Source organism: Onychostoma macrolepis, chromosome 15 (genome assembly GCF_012432095.1).
Source record: "Onychostoma macrolepis isolate SWU-2019 chromosome 15, ASM1243209v1, whole genome shotgun sequence".
NCBI lineage: Eukaryota > Metazoa > Chordata > Actinopteri > Cypriniformes > Cyprinidae > Onychostoma > Onychostoma macrolepis.
The window spans coordinates 9,611,814-9,628,382 of NC_081169.1; the positions used below are offsets into that span (position 1 = coordinate 9,611,814).

Here is a 16,569-nt window from a genome sequence, read left to right on the forward strand (position 1 = left end):
CCCGCCCTAATGACGCTATAGCTAGTAGAAACGCCTTCTAGGTGCGTTTTTTACGCTGCTAGCACGCGAGGAGAAAGCAGAGACAATCAGCTCACACCAAAGACTCCCAATAAGACTTACACTAACTCCCATCTCCAGAAAGCACAATGGCAGAAGAAAAGATCTCAATAGAAGATGTAAAGACGTCCAACGGTGAAGCGCACCTGGATGACCCGACCATCGCCAACGGCTTGAGTGAGCACAAGAGGAGCTCGCCGGAGACCAGAGGGCAGAAGCTGAAACGCTTCGCCATGGCCAATCTGCTGGTCATCCTGACGGTGTCTGCGGTCATCGTCGGCGTCTTCATCGGGCTCGGCGTGCGAAGCGCTGGGTTGAGCCGCACGCAGATCCTTTACTTCGGATTCCCCGGCGAGCTCCTCATCCGCCTGCTCAAGATGATCATCATTCCTCTGGTGGTCTGCAGTCTGGTGTCAGGGGCCGCCAGCCTTGACCCCAAAGCCCTGGGCAAGCTGGGCGGCTGGGCGATGCTCTTCTTTCTGGTGACAACGCTGATCGCGTCTACCATCGGCGTTATTATGGCGTTCATCATACAGCCTGGCTCCAGCGACGGGCAAAAAATATCCAAACTCAACCAAGATGACACGGTGGTTCTTGAAGCCAAAGAAGTCATCGATTCGTTTTTAGACTTGATAAGGTGAGTCCTTTGGGATTCGAAATTAGAGCTCTAGGGTTCCAAACTCTTTCATATGATTAGGCTTATGTTTAAACTGAATTGTTAACGTTACTGTGTGGCTTTGTCAGTATCGATGTGAGTTTCGTGAACTAAAACGATTCGTTCACTAATAGGAAAAAAATGAATGGCAGAAATAATCGGACTAAAACTTAATGTATTTTACTTACACAAAATACGAAATTGAGCTGTTATTAAAAAGCATTTTTAAGTACCCATGCAAACACTTTGGACAGAGTTTTGAATTCTGGTATTTCTTCAATTCTTTAATAGGCTACTTAACTGAGGTGGGACAGACAGAATTACAGTAAGTTGAGCACAATTATTATTGTCAGTCGTAAAAATGTAATGTACAGCCATATTTAGCTAAATATGGCTTTGTTTGACGTTTAGACAACGTGATGATGATGCAAGACCAGCCGAATGTGCCTTTCAGCGACTGACAACGCAGCTTTGAGTTTTGCCAAACAGGAAGAGGAAAGGAACGTTAAGTAAATATGTCAACGAACAAGAAAGGCTAGACTTTTTATGTAACGTTAGGCTAACTAGAGTCAAAAAGTTTTCCACCGCACGCTCAAACGCTAAGGTTACTGTTATTGCGAACATAAACTGAATTGGAACGGTTTCCGCTATGTATACCCTCAAAGTCATTGTTTCTCAGGATGCTTTTATATTCATATTTTAGTTAGCGCTACTTATTGTTGTACTGATGATCGTAAATTCATTCAGCAACATTGTTTTGACTATCTATGGCGTGACGTTGATCTACATGTGCTGTAAAGTGAGACTTGAGTTGCATCAGCTGCGCGAGCGCGCCGCGTGTTTGCCGCGTGTTTGACGCAGTAAGTTACCCTAACCCTATCCGCTCTAAGAGGATGCTGCTTCGTTGTCGATTTTATAGTTGTGGCTTCTACCCTTACCTTTTCTGGGTGAGGTTTCCTTTTCTCGAGAAAGTAAATGCCGATTAAAGTTTTTTTTTTTTTTTTTTTTGGCGGTAGGATACAGGGCTGTGGCGCTTAATAGAATGGAAATATGTAGAAATTCTAAAGAAAATGTTAATTTATTCTTTCAGCAGTGGCAGACATTTCCTCGCATTCCGTAGGAAACCTAAATCATATGTTTATGGGTGAGTTTTAGGGTTTTGGCCCTGTTGTCCTGTAAACAGGTCGAATTTCATCATGTGTTTAACAGAATGATGTGAAGAGAACATTCTGTTCTCAAAACAACAATCAACAACAAAAGACGTTTTGTAAACTTTTTACTATCACTGAAGGTGAGCATGTTAATATGAATATATACAAAATACAAATATTTGCACTGACACATTGTAGGGTGACCTGACCCAAGAAAAAAAGGGGTTTTTGGTGAGATAAAACGAAACGGGCTATATACTAACTTTTGCTTATTTAAGAAAAAAAAATCCACATTCAGTAACTTCAGTTTCATATTCAGCTTTGATCACAGAAATAAATTATATTTGAAAGTATATTAAAATAGAGAACTTATTAAAAATTGCAATAATATTTCACAAAATAGTTTTTTTTTTCAAAATAGGCTTGATGTGCAGAAGTACAAGCTAGCTTTAAAAAACATGAAAAATCTTACTGATCCCAAACTATATATATATAGATAGATAATTTATCTATTTATTTATTTAAATAAATATATAAATATTTTTTTATTGTTTGCAAGAATTGTCCCATTATTAATCCAGAATAATAATCATGAATGCAGCAGTTCTTTCCGCTCTAATTTTTTTAGCTATTGAGTTTTGGTTTTCAGTTTCAAGGCTGTTAAGGGAATAATGGCTGATAATTGTTGAGGGTTTCAGTTTCTAACAGTCGTGCATTCATTCCCATGTGACAAAAGAATCCAAAGCCTGTTTTATAACAGCATTGAGATAGCTTTGGGTTAATACAGTTTAATAACTTCTAATTCCAACAGAAGTTAGATTTTCCCTAAAAAAAAAAATAATCTGTATGTGTACGCCTCTTTTTTTGACTGTAACAGACAGTCTCTTCCTGGTGACACAGCTATTTGAGAGTCCCATGTACTTCCTTGTCATTTGATGCGTCATACTTTCTGACCAGTTCCTCAGAATATAAAACTCACCAGAATTCTGGAGGAAGTTGTTGTAATAACACGTTTCAGTTTATGTAAATTAGGTGGTTTTGTTCCATAATTAGAATCTTAATGTAAAGCCAAACTGAAACATTTGTAATGTTCCTTCCTTGGCTGCATCTCCAGGGTAAGTCAATGAGGCAACGTATGCCTGCCACATGAGGGTAACACGCATGTGCAAACACATGCAGACATGCACAGTAGAAACAGGGTTAATTAGGCAGCTGATGTGGCTTGTGCTTCTCTCTTGGGGTCTCGCCGTGACTAAAACCTGCCACACGATCACAAGGTCCTCTGCACTGTGGAGCCCTGCTAATTTCACACTCTGGCAAGAACGCAGTTGGATAGTCTTTCTATAGAAAGTCTATAAAAGACTTTCTATAAGTTTTGGCATGTATAGTAGGTTTGCTTGGCTGAATGTATGTTTCGTTAACTCTCACATTAGATTTTTCTGTTTCTACAAGTTTAGACTTGTTATCTGTAGTTGCATTGCCTTGTCAGGTTCAATGCTATGGAAGGACCCCTGACAACAACAACAATTTGTGGAACAAGCTATCCTTGCCCTGTGTTATGCAAAAGATATAGTTTATCTTGAAGGTGAAGTGAGTCTTGTTGTTGCAAACCCTTATGACCTTCTTTCTGTGTAGAACACAAAAGGAGACGTTTTGAAGAGTGTTCATGCTGCTCTATTTTTACAGTTAAAGTGTTCAAAAACACTATAATAACGGTCAACACCACTCATGCACTACATTTTACATCTTTCAAGCTATACATATTGGTTTATGTGTGGAACAGACTGAAATTTAAGGCGTTTCGCTGAATGTCTTGCTTTACAGCTTGTGGTCACCGTTCACTTTTATTGTGTGGAAAAGAGCAGCTTGGACATTCTGCTGAATTTCTTTTTTTGTGCTTTATTGATGAAAGGCAGTCAGATGAGTTCAGAATGACATGAGGGTCAGTAAATGATTTCTGTGTAAATTGTTCCTTTAATGCATTAGCACGTGCTTTGTGTACAATGCATGTGAAATCCACAATTTCCCCATCATGGCCTTTTTTTTTTTGTGTGTGTAAACTTTGTGAACGTTTATTTTAGATAGGGCAAAGTCAGAGTGTAGGTATATTTACCTGTTAATAGTTACATTTAATATGTCAACAAACACTGAGCTTAGGATGAATCTTTGGTGAAAGGGTGTGTGGAGTGCCACGTTTCAAGGAGGTCCTGTTTGATGTGTCTCATTATTTACACACCTACGTAGGACGCAGGAATGTCCATCACACCTTAAAGCCATACTTGGAATGCATTGAGTCATGAAATTGTAGTTGTAAATGTTGGATAAAGTGCTTGGCCCATCCAGCTCACTGGATTTGAATGTGACACTTTGAAAACCAGTGACAACATTTGAGTGCGTCAATAATGACACATTTCAATGGCATGAACTGGTTTTACTAGTGTTGCTATGCTGGATTCGCATGTATCTTCAGTTCTAACTTTCCTCAATGTTCAGACGAAGGAAATTTAAGAACAACCACTGGCATTGGTGTTTGGCAGTGACCTGCTGTCTGGGATGCAGCCTGTTGCACAGTCATTCTAAGGCTGTTCTTCCCTCAATTTTTTTTCCAGTCTCATCTTGCTCCAGCTGCACTATTTTATGATTATACTAGTCTCTTTACACCTTCCAGGCTTCTTTAGATGTTAGCGGGAATGGTTACGATGTATTGGAAAGCTCCCTATGGGCAACAGATTCCAGACGTGTTCAGAATCCGGCCTGTAATAGCATTTTTTTTTTGGAAATGTAACTCAAGCACTGCTGCTTTTGTGATTTTACTTGGAAAAAGGTGGTACACAGGATGTATACCAGGGATTATAATTCCATCAGATTGAAGACATCCTCGTTTTTTTTTGTATGTGTGCCATATTAAGGTCAGGGATGCTGGGATATTCCTGAATGAATGTCTGTGTTTGTCATTAATCCTCATCTCCAGGCAGGTCCTAGTGCCCATCTCCATTGGAGGCAATGGGGTTATAGGGATAGGAGGTAATGTGTGGAAGTGGGATTAGTGGAGGGATATAATCGGACTAAATTCTCCAAGTTATTTCCACATGAGGCACCTCGTGAGGCCAGGCCGCTCAGGGATTGGCTGGTCAGGACTGTGAGGATTTTTAGCGCCAGTGGGCTAGAATCGGATCTTTGTTCTCTCACTACCTTGTTCAGGGCTGTGTTTCCCAAAAGCATCGTAAGCTTAAGTACATCGCAGACCCATTGAAACCAATGGAGCTATGATCAACTTAAGCTTACAATACTTTTGGGAAATGTAGCCCTGGACAGTGTTTGCCAATGTATACTTCAGTTGTTATTGGGGATGTAATGATATAAAAATCTCATGATATGATAAACCTCGATATGAAGTCCACAGTACAATATTTATTGCGATTTTAAGAAAAAAAAGAAAAGAGTATTTTGTACATTTTTAAAGTTAAATTCTTCTATTTAATGCACTTTGAGAGTACAAAATTAAGTTCTCCAACCCATGTTCTTAACTAAGAAAACTTGGTTTTAAGGACTCAACACTCTTTTTAGTTGTGGTATACTGTCTCAGTCTAAATTACATTCACACTTGTGTTTTAGGAAGCCAAACAAATTAGAGTATAACAACAATTTTATATTATTGTTATTTCTATGACAGTAATAGCTATATATTGTAAAACAATTGCACTGTGAAATAAATGAAAATTAATATTATTTTTGCTTTACACTACAGTAGGGAAATTACAATACTTTCCTATTTTCTACACTTGAAAGAGATTTTGAATCTGTACTGCAGTAATGTTACCCATTTAAACCACTAGCTGTCAGCAATTCATACTGCACTTTTAAGCTTTTATTTTGACGGAAATGGCAGTAGAGCTTTAATTTTGACAGAAAGCTTCAGTGCAAACATGTGTCTCACTACCAGTGTTGCCAACTTAGCAATTTTGTTGCTAAATTTAGCAACTTTTCAGACTACCCTAGCAACTTTTTCTTCCAAAAGCACCTAGCAACAAATTTAGCAATTTTTAAAATGTATTTGGCAACTTTTAGCAACTTTTGATAAGTGACTCAGACAATAAAAAGACACACATTTTCCATTCAAATTACACAAAAAGAAAACCAAAGATGCCTAGCAGTACACAAATCACGTGAATTGAGTTAGCTGCTATTTGCAATTCTTCAGTTTAATAATAATAATAACTGAATAATTTAATAATTGTTAATTTATGATACATTTGGTAGTAGCTTGTACTTGCAATTGTTGATCAGTTAGTACGCTGTAAGAAAAATGGAAAAGATAGGCTACTAGTAATTTTCCAGGACATTATCCATTATCCATTGTAAGCCTGTAACCCGAAAACACAATGTGTAATTTAAAATGCAGGTAAAAAACCAATACGGAAAATTCTTTCATATTAACATAGTAGATTGTGCCCTATTTTTACAGACTTTTCTTGCAGTGTAGCATACTAACTACTAATACAGTGCTTAAAGCATAATTGTTGAGAATGTGTTGTATTACTAGTTTACTAGCTATAAAAAAATTAAATTAAATTGTGTAAGAGTTCAATAGGTCGATGTATTTTAAAATACAGTTATTTATATTTTAGTATTATATTATGCATATTATTTTACAAACAAATCTAAATTAACATATATATTTTTTTCTGAGATTTGATGTTGTGACACAAATTTGCGCCGTGATTTAGCAACTTTTAGCAACAAGTTGACCTTCCTTTAGCAACTTTTTCTGAAAAATAGTTGGCAACACTGCTCACTACAAATCTAGTGAAATGCTGTAATCATCTGCTTATTAAAATGATGGGAATTACGCAAATGTGAAAAAGCATAACTGGTGGCCAAACACGCGATAAACTCACAGCACATGAAAGAAATGTTCATTGTATTCACTGTGAACAGAGCCATTCTGAGGCGCGGAAAACACCGAATCACGAGCTGATCTCCTGAACAAAGTGTGCACTTCGCTTTGAAATGCGCAGCGAAAACAGACTTGATGAAAGGATTAAGCCATATTGTGCTTTCGGTTTTAGTTCGTTTGACAGATACTGTGCCAAACCAGAATGGCCCAAAACACAACACACAAACACAGAACTTTTATGTTTGAATAAGAAGTTTAAATGTATTTAGAAAATCTACACTACTTGTTTTTCTATTGCGATACCACGATATTGATAATACTGTTACATTCCTAGTTTTAATGTGAATGCTTTGCGTATGTCCATGTGCATCTCATCAGTAAAGCCGGTTCTGTGATTATTAATAAATCTCCATCGCCAGAGCCGTAGTTCACTGACAAGCTACGCAATATCATGTTCAATACCGCAGGCGATTCATCTGCGATTCTGAGCGCGAATTGCGTAACTTGTCCGTGAACTACGGCTCTGTGTATTAAATGCCGCTCCATTTGAAAATAATCACAGAACCGGCTTTACTGATGAGATGCGCATGACAATCGCATGTAATATATCGTGCAGCCCTGGTCCACATTACAACCAAACTTCCAAAGTGTACTCCATTTGATAGTGTGCAAGCACATGCGTTTGATACAAACACACTAGAAAGTTTCATCCTTGTTATTTCTCTCCAGAAGTTAAAATAAAAATGTCTTTGTACTCGTTTAAACTGAAGTTGTGGATATCTTTAACCCACTAACACTTAAGTCTAAATCTGTTTCTTTTTTGACTGTGAAACATGTGGACCGACGACTTGGTAATAACTTGTGAAGTTAACCATTTGGGCTTTGTTCAGTGTAATGGACTAATTCGTTGAAGTCTGATTTGAGAGTATAGCAGACATGCATCTAACTCCTCCCTTTCATCTTCTTTCAGAAACATCTTCCCATCGAACCTGGTATCGGCTGCCTTTCAGTCGGTGGGTTTAACAAGCGTTTGTTTAAACTTTTGGTTTTATATTTTGTGATGTATGATTATTAGGTGATTCTGAACGTTTCTTCTCCTTCGCAGTATGCCACTGGTTACAAGATTAAAAATATAACCAGCTCGACCAACTTGACCACCTACACTGTGGAAAAGGTACCAGATATAATACCTTCAGAGAACTTTCTTGAAAGTCCAGATTGTTTTTATAAATACATGTATAGCAATATAATGTAAATATCATATTTAATGTTATTAAACTTCTATAAATACATGTATAATGTAGGAATTTGTTATTAAAGTATAAGAGTATAATTATTAGTGCTGTCAAACGATTAATTGCGCGAAAAAGTTTTTGTTTACATAATGTGTACTGTGTATTTTTGTGTGTATATAAATACACATGCATGCATGTATATATTTAAGAAAAATGTTACGTTTATATATTAAACATATTTATATATGATATAATTTATATGAATATAAATAAATACATGTAAATATTTTCAAAATATATGCTGTATGTGTGTCTTTATATATACATAATAAATATACACAGTACACATGTAAACAAACTTTTATTTTGGATGCGATTAATCGTTTGACGGCACTAATAATTATAATTTAATAAATGCATGTATGAAAAAATAATGTAAATACTAGTGGTTTAATAATATTTTTTTAACTTTTTTTTTTTTTATGTGAATTCAGTCATTTTTATCTTTGTTTAGACTCCAGTTGGCACCGACGTGGATGGAATGAACATCCTGGGTCTCATCGTTTTTGCGATGGCGTTTGGTGTGGCCTTGAGGAAACTTGGAGAGGAAGGAGAGATCCTTATCAAGTTCTTCAACTCTTTCAATGAGGCCACCATGGTGTTGGTCTCCTGGATCATGTGGTAAGGGAGCACCATGTGCTTTTCCCAGTGTTTGAATTGTGTCCTATGCATTCGTCTCTTCACTTCCCTTCCACGTGTTTTCTTTTCCAAAGGTACGCACCGCTGGGTATTATGTTCCTGGTTGCTGCTAAGATTGTAGAAATGGAGGATGTTGGCTTGCTGTTCGCCAGCCTGGGGAAGTACATCGCCTGCTGCGTCATTGGCCATGCCATCCATGGTCTCCTCGTCCTCCCACTCATTTACTTTGTGATTACACGGAAGAACCCATACACTTTCTTGCTGGGATTGGTCACCGCTTTGGCCACTGCCTTTGGAACGTCCTCTAGGTAAATGATTGCAGCTATTTACTCTCTTAAAAACAAAGGTTCTTTATTGGTATCTACAGTTCCATGAAGAACATTCAATATCCAGAGAAACTTTCCATTGCACAAAAGGTCCTTTATTGTGGTAAGAGGTTCTTTAGATTATTCAAATGTTCTTTAGATTATTCAAATGTTCTTTAGATTATTCAAATGTTCTTTACATTAAGATTAAATGGAACTGTTCATTGATGGGCTTTTTTAAATCAAAAGAATTTTGCGAATGCGTAATTAAGCAGGACATGACCGTCGGATTTTTCTCATCAGCTCTGCTACGTTGCCCCTTATGATGAAATGTGTGGAGGAGAACAACGGTGTGTCCAAGCACATCAGCCGCTTCATCCTGCCCATCGGAGCGACCGTCAACATGGACGGAGCCGCCTGCTTCCAGTGCGTAGCTGCGGTGTTCATCGCTCAGCTGAATGGAATCCCGCTGGACTTCGTCCAGGTCATCACCATCCTGTGAGTTCACTGGATGACAGTCATTCACCTCCATACTCGGCTCTGACTGGAAGACATTGGCTTTGACCAACTGACTTTTTATCTGTTTGTAGCGTGACTGCGACGGCGTCTAGCGTGGGTGCTGCTGGGATCCCTGCTGGAGGGGTGCTGACGCTGGCCATCATTCTGGAGTCAATAGGCCTGCCCACCAACGATCTGTCCCTCATCTTGGCTGTGGACTGGCTTGTGTGAGTATCTGCTTTAGATGGTTTTTGTGGGTCAAAGTGAAAGATGGTAAAGTTTTAGTATGGATAGCAGGGAGGGGGAGAACAAAAATTGCGAATTCTGACAGTTTTGACTTTTTATTTTGTAAAAGTCAGTTTATTTTGAATAAATTTTCATTTCAGTAATATAGTATTATTTTATTAAAACTACTTGAAATTAAAATATAAAATCATCATGAAATTATAATAGTGTATATAAAATTAGATTACTTTATTGTTAAACAACTTTTTAAAATAAGATGATCAATTGTATGTATTTAAAAAAATTTTTTTATTATTGCTCGTATTAATTTCATGTCCTCATTATTTTTGTACAGTGAAGACTTTCTTTTTTTTTTTTTCTGTCTTCATTTAGCGATCGCACTTGCACCGTCATCAATGTTGAAGGTGATGCCTACGGAGCAGGTCTTCTACAGTATTTCGTGGATCGCAATTCCAGTAAAGAGGGGGCGGAGCTAAATAAGGTAGGAGTGGAGGAAGAAGACCCCGCCTCCAGGCCAGAAAGTTCTCCGCTCATTGAAAAACAGGGAAACCTTGAGTTGGAAGAAGTTGCTGGACCGAAACCCTGTGAAAAGGAGTCTGTCATGTAGACTTGCACAGTATTTCAACAAACTTTCCTTCCCGACCTGTCTAATCTCACTAAATCAATCTCTGCATCCACGCAGTGACCATCGGAGAGATACAGGTTTAGATTAAGACAGGACAAAGACTACATCCTTTTGACCCTCCTCTATGCCCAGCTCTTTATGAAAGGAGTCTGCCAAAACGTATGCACATTTAGATGAGAAAAATGCTTGAACAATTATTTATTAGATGCTGGTCTGATATTTTGGATTTTTTCTCTTTTTTTATGTTTGCTTTACTCTTATAAAACACAAACTCAGTCCGACCTTTTAAAAGAATCTATTTATTACTATTATTTTTACACATGCCCTAATAGTTCTGATTATATGCTATTGAGTTGAACCTCAGAACACCTTTTTCATGCAAACATCTCCTATTAAGCCAAAGCATCCGCAGAATCTCTCTGCATCTTTCAAACACACCAAATACGTTTTTTATTTATTTTTTTGTTAAGGTGGCTTTATGGTCCGTTATGCTGAAATACCTCATTCATGCTGATTCCCTTTATACCACCTCAGGCTCCTCAGATGTAGGTCCATCTAACAGGTGCTAATACCTGCACTAAACTTACTACTAGAGGAGACAAAAAAAGACGTAGGAAGCCTGACTGACAGTCAAGAGACAGCAATTTACCTTCTGCATCTTTCTTAATGCAGTCACTATTATATTTCACAACAGGCTCTCTGAGGTCAAGTTGTATACTAAGGTCAGAAAGGAATGCAAGCACAATGATATAATGGTTCACATGCAAAGTACGCGTTGTCTTAAAGCTCCAAGGCTGTTTGGGTAAGAGCCTTGAAGCCTGCAGCTGAGGGAGTTCCCTATGTGCAAGTTAATAAGCAACTGAGGTCAAGAGCTGTAAACCGATCCGTTTAAGAAGAAAGCCATAGATTAGAGCATGAATCCAGACTGGAAATGACTTTTTAAAAAAATTTTTTTTTTTTTTAAATGTATTTTTTGTGTACAAAAAAAAAAGTAAAATATAAGGAAATGAAGTTATCAAATTTGTTTACTTTTTAAAAGCGTACTTCAGAGATCTTTTTTTTTTGTTTGTTTTTTTTCTAATGTATGTTATTGCAGAAGAGCACAGATATAAAATGTCTGTTAACACCATTAACTGGTGAATGTCTAACTGCAACTACTAGTTGAACTGGATTACTAATTCTATTTTTTTTTTTTTTCTTTTTTTTTTTTTATAACTATAGAAATGTCTTATAAATGTATAACCTAAACACACCAGCTGAAGGAAAGTAATGGACGACAGGGTGAGAGACAATTGCCGTTGTACTGTATGTTGACCAAATGTTTGTCACAGTGATGAGAAAAAAAATACTTAATAACCCATTTCTGTAGAAATCTGACTCGCGGTCGATCAGTAAGAGGTTAAATTTGACCAAAGAAACGTTTCTCATTTTTAATATTAATTTAACAACATATAGTCTTTAAATATGGGGATTGGTGCTTATAATCTGGATAATTAACAGTCTCTCAGTTCTGTTCTGTTCTACACTCAAGTTGTATTTGAAATCACAGGTGTATTATTTCAAATTTCACAGATGTTCTGCGTGACTGACATCACTCCTTTAAAAGCCAGTACTGTAAAGGCTTCTCATTCCAGGCGGCTGTAGCGTAGCTGCCCTGCTGATGTGGATATGTGTCTGTGTGCGAGTTTAATGGGTGGTTGTCATAAATGGCTGCTTGAAGTCATCAATGGAGCCAAAGGGTACTGTTAAGAGAACCAGTGAATGTACTCCACACGGACTGCAGAATAAAGTCTTTTTAAATAAATCAGCAGTGATGTTCTCTTTATTACGAGTTCAAGTTGCTAAAATGAGGTACACGTTGGGTCCCAGAAGATTTTGTAATTAGGATAACTGAACCACTTGTTTGGTTATCATATTTATCTATATCATGTTTATTATACAGCTCTCTGGTGTACTGACTGGTTAATTGTGGCCTTCTGTGTTTGGATATTTTGTATAATGGTTGCTGGTTTCCTTCATAGATGTGTTAGCTTTATGTCACACTATATTCAACTCCAATATCAGTTTCATGACTCGAATTAAGTCAATGCGTTCATTTATTAGGTAAGAGGCCGTTTAATAAGCAAGCTAATGTATAGTCATGGGTTATTATTGCAAAATACAGCCCTTTAGGGCGATCCAAGACTACTTGGCTTCACTCGATATCAGCTGACTTCTTATCTTTCCTTGATTTCAGTTTGTTGAGTCCCGAAGACTTAAAATGTGTAACTGTAAACAAAAGCAACATTTTTAAGGCAGCTTTGAAGTTTTGCCTAGTAATGATGCTGTACAAACTGGGTAGCATATCATTAACCAAGCTCAGCATGAAGACTTTATGGCTTATTGCACCACCTTGTGGTCATTTTACTGTAATATTTGCAATAAAAACTCTTGAAGTAATTGTGTGTGGTGGTTTATTTCCAGACATCTGAAATACACTGAAATGTTAAGACAAGGTTTGGTTTGTGTTATGCCATTTGTTAAATATTTGGAGGTCATAATGCATTTACATAATGAACATTACATGGTATATTTGTGAACCAAGTCAAAGGACAAAAAAAAAAAAAAATTAGTTGAGGTCAAACAGTCAGACAGTCACAAAAAAATCAAACATCAAAAGTACAGTTATCATGCAACATGGTGAAAATATTAATAAAGTGAATATGTGCATAAAACAGTAGCTTCTTTTCACTGGCTTTTTTTATGTAACCTTATCCATTTACACAGAAAAAACATTTCGGATTTTAAAAAAACTTAAAAGGTTATTACAGCCTCTTTTAACATCAGCGTACAGTACACCAGTGTCACCATATGTCAATAAAAACATCCTACACTCTACAAAGTTCATGGTGGTATAATAATGGCCATTAAGTTGAAAAGCAGTGAAGTCCTTTCAAGCTTTTAATGAGCTGCCTGGGTTGTTTATTAAATGCTTCACTTGTGGACCTACAAACATGAATCAGTTTTCCATATTTCAGCACTTACTGTAAATAATGGACTAAAACTGGTGTTTCTCTGGCAATCATTTTAAAAATCTAACGTTTAGTGTTTAATTTGGTTACACTTTATTTTAAGGTGTCCTTTTTATAGTGTGATTATACATTTAAGTACAGAGTAATATTAATTAACTACATGTACTTACTATATGGTTAGGTTTATGATTAGGGTCTGGCTTAGGGTTACTTGCATGTAATTATGCATCATTTTTTGTTACTATAATACTAAGTACATGTAACAAGCACACCTTAAAATAAAACATTACCTTTAATAGCTACAAAGACTGATATATTAATATTCATGTATTACAAAAAATCTTAGACCTTTGTGAAATCCTGGGATGCTGCAGTGTGAAATATTACATCCTTAGATTTTAGAACTTTTATTACCATACAGTATATTTAGACTACTTTTGGGACTCATGACTCCCCAAACCACAACACACATACAATAAATAAAACCAGCAAGAAATGCGAACATTCAAGTGATCAGACACAGCTCAAAACCTTCAGTCTGATAGTAATACTCTACCAAGTTTAAAATGTCAGAAATGCAACGAATGCAGTGTTGCGTAATTGTGGCACATCAATTTACTGCTCGCTACGACCCTAACGTGCGACTCCTGTCCAGTCTTTTCTTGGCAGGGTTCGGATACTGGGGGTTCTCAATAACCCCTTCCCCAAACTTGAGTTCCAAGAAGGCACGGTGGTTGTTCGGACCGTAAGCGGTGATGCCGGCGAACTGCATTGGCACAAGGGGTTGCAGGAAATGCTCTGGGAACTCCACGTCTTGTTTGTGCTCAGTCCAAGTGTCCCTGGTCATGACTCCATTGCGGGTGTAGAAGGGCCACAAGTCCACATGCAAATGGTTGGCTTCACTATACTGCACACGATAGAAGTCGCCCTCGACCGCTCGCTCCCACACGTAGCCGTTAGCATCCACCAGTGAGCCGGAGTCCAGGTTCTTTAGGTAATCGCAATTCGGAATGTCCTCCAGGTAGATGCCTAAATCCACGTCGTAGTCCCATGGGATTATATCCTGGTGTCGGGCTGCTCCCAACAAGGAACCCCCTTCCAGCCAGTAACGCACACCAGAGCTTTCCAAGATATTGATAACGTACTTAGTGGTCTCTCGTAGGGCGCGCAAACAGCAAGGAGGAGTCCAGCGCTCTAGGTAGAGGTATTCCGGTGTATCGTCACGCACTGTGCCGAAACATCGCGCAGTCTCTTTACTGCAGCCAAACCACTGATCCCGACCATCAGGCAGCACCACGCGCTTCAGCCCGAAGCTACGCATGAGGTGATTGGTGGTATCTTTCAGGCGACTGTCCGCCTTCCACTGGTTGTGCGCTGAGCTAAACAGCGGGCGATGACTTGCAGAGAATGAAGGTCCTTCCAAGAGCTTGACCTTCCAGCCGCGCAGAGAAGTTTGGACAAACAAGGAAGACATGAGGGGGCGCCCTAAGGGAACCGAGAGATTGAAGAGGTCCTCAGTGCGGATAAGAACCACGGCGTCTCCCTGCAGGGCTGTGCAGACGCTGCCGCTGCTCCCTGACGCCGCAGGGGTGTAGGTCGCGGTCCATTCCCGCAGATTCACCCGAAGGTGCAGGCACTGCACCGCCGAGCGGGTCAGCACAGGGGCGGCAACGAGTCGGACCTGCCCGCCACCTTCCCCTTCCAGCTCCCGGATGAGACGCTCGATTTGTCGGCCGTGGTCCAGCTCGACTCCATCTGGAACTAACAAAGCAAACTCCGTCTGCACATTGAACTCGGGACGGTGAGTTTGTGGAGGCTGGTCCGGGCTCGGCGACAACACCAGGAGCCGGGCTCCCTCTGGAAGAGCCAGAGGAGGGTAAGGTGGACTTTCGGCTACAGCGAGGAAGGGCAACTCTGGTCTCTGGCGGAAAAAGGAGCGTGCAACATCACCAACGTAGTTTTCAAAGTCTTCAAATTCACGAAGGAGGATTGTAATGCGTGGTCCACGCATGTTACCCTCAAGGCCTCCCATTTTGGCGCCTCCAACAATACTTCCACCTACCAGATTACCCATAGCTCCCAGTCCTGCCACAGGCAGAGAGGCTTTCTTTAAGCCTTTATTTTGTTCCCGACGCTTCTCCATCATCTGCTGCTGGGCCCGTGAGACATAATATAGGATGAGCAAATTCAAAATTATTGCTCCTGTTAACAAAGCCTGGCAAAAACTGATACGCATTATGACTTTTGTAGTTAAACACTTTTATGATGCATACGGTAAGTGAAATCTCAAACAGAAAGAGGACAGAAAATCTTGACTCTCATAACGTGTCCAAATTCCTGAAATCTTGAACATTATCATTCTGGTCTGGTCAAAAATAAAGCAAAGTGGAAAGCGTTTGGGAGCTGAATATTTGATGAAGCATCTTCTTTGACCTGATCAGTTTCCGCTGATGTCTTCCTGATGTGTCAGCTGATCTCATCCAGGAAAAAAGACTGACGGACAGATTCCATATTCAACCCTTTAGTTGTGCCTTTAGTTCACCACAGTCCATTAAAAAAAAAAAAAAGCTAAACATGGAGACAAAACAAAGAACATTTTAATAAACAAATTCACTTTGAGCTCTTCAAAGTACAAGGTAATTGTTTGGGAAATTCAGTTCAAGTTTGTATTGCAAAAAGCCTATTAGTCATCACGACTAAGTCTAGCCAACAAAGATGACCTAGAAACACATAGAGATGTTCCAACCTGCTGTCCCAATTAGAGATGAGCTCTAGATTTGAGTATATGAGAAACTATCATTTGATCACTTGAGACAGTTCCTCCAAATATAGAACATGCATGCAAAATTAAACACAAACAAGCCTACAACCATCGATTCATGTAGATCTATGCAGCCTCTTGAAAGCGTGCACATACAATGATACGCATCTTCATTATACAAAACGGTAGAAATCACGATTGTAAGAACTGACATTTTAAGGTTGATTCAACATTTTACTCATCAGCACATTGTTTGCACGGTATTCTTGCTATTCTCCTCCATGCTTAATTCGGAAATGAGCAAAGGAAGCCCGAAAGAAGACCACAATGTAGCAGGAAGCTCACACAACTGGGTCGCCTCGATCAATCCCATAGAAATAGAACGAGCGGGTAGAAAGACAAGTAGCGTGATACTTGGGTTCTCAAATG

The 16,569-nt window shown here is 38.8% G+C and overlaps 2 protein-coding genes across 5 annotated transcripts; one reads left to right on the forward strand and one right to left on the reverse strand.

The window, feature by feature from the left end:
- On the forward strand, positions 1-12,807 carry slc1a5 (solute carrier family 1 member 5). Of its 3 annotated transcripts, XM_058799356.1 has the most exons (10): positions 610-694; positions 1,004-1,037; positions 1,124-1,221; positions 7,731-7,773; positions 7,866-7,934; positions 8,510-8,676; positions 8,769-9,002; positions 9,303-9,497; positions 9,590-9,724; positions 10,116-12,807. In XM_058799356.1, exons 3-10 carry the CDS (start codon positions 1,154-1,156, stop codon positions 10,348-10,350), a joined length of 1,146 nt encoding a protein of 381 aa, XP_058655339.1. In that variant the 5' UTR covers positions 610-694; positions 1,004-1,037; positions 1,124-1,153; the 3' UTR covers positions 10,351-12,807. The 3 variants fall into 3 exon arrangements, with proteins under 3 accessions (XP_058655337.1, XP_058655339.1, XP_058655338.1); XM_058799354.1 differs by lacking the exons at positions 1,004-1,037; positions 1,124-1,221 and having other exon boundaries at positions 1-694; XM_058799355.1 differs by lacking the exons at positions 610-694; positions 1,004-1,037; positions 1,124-1,221 and adding an exon at positions 1,660-1,856.
- A 963-nt stretch (positions 12,808-13,770) lies between these two features.
- fkrp (fukutin related protein) lies at positions 13,771-16,503 on the reverse strand. Of its 2 annotated transcripts, none has more exons than XM_058799357.1 (2): positions 16,353-16,503; positions 13,771-15,947 (listed from the first exon to the last, which is right to left on the reverse strand). In XM_058799357.1, exon 2 carries the CDS (start codon positions 15,613-15,615, stop codon positions 14,005-14,007), a length of 1,611 nt encoding a protein of 536 aa, XP_058655340.1. In that variant the 5' UTR covers positions 15,616-15,947; positions 16,353-16,503; the 3' UTR covers positions 13,771-14,004. The 2 variants fall into 2 exon arrangements, with proteins under 2 accessions (XP_058655340.1, XP_058655341.1); XM_058799358.1 differs by having other exon boundaries at positions 16,389-16,407.
- Between the last annotated feature and the right edge of the window lie 66 nt (positions 16,504-16,569).

Coding starts and splice junctions, on each gene's coding strand:
- slc1a5 (XM_058799354.1), top strand. CDS start 147: ATGGCAGAAGAAAAGATCTCAATAGAAGATGTAAAGACGTCCAACGGT. Junction 8,677..8,768: donor TTGGTCTCCTGGATCATGTG/GTAAGGGAGCAC, acceptor TCTTTTCCAAAG/GTACGCACCGCTGGGTATTA. Junction 9,498..9,589: donor GTCCAGGTCATCACCATCCT/GTGAGTTCACTG, acceptor ATCTGTTTGTAG/CGTGACTGCGACGGCGTCTA.
- fkrp (XM_058799357.1), bottom strand. CDS start 15,615: ATGCGTATCAGTTTTTGCCAGGCTTTGTTAACAGGAGCAATAATTTTG.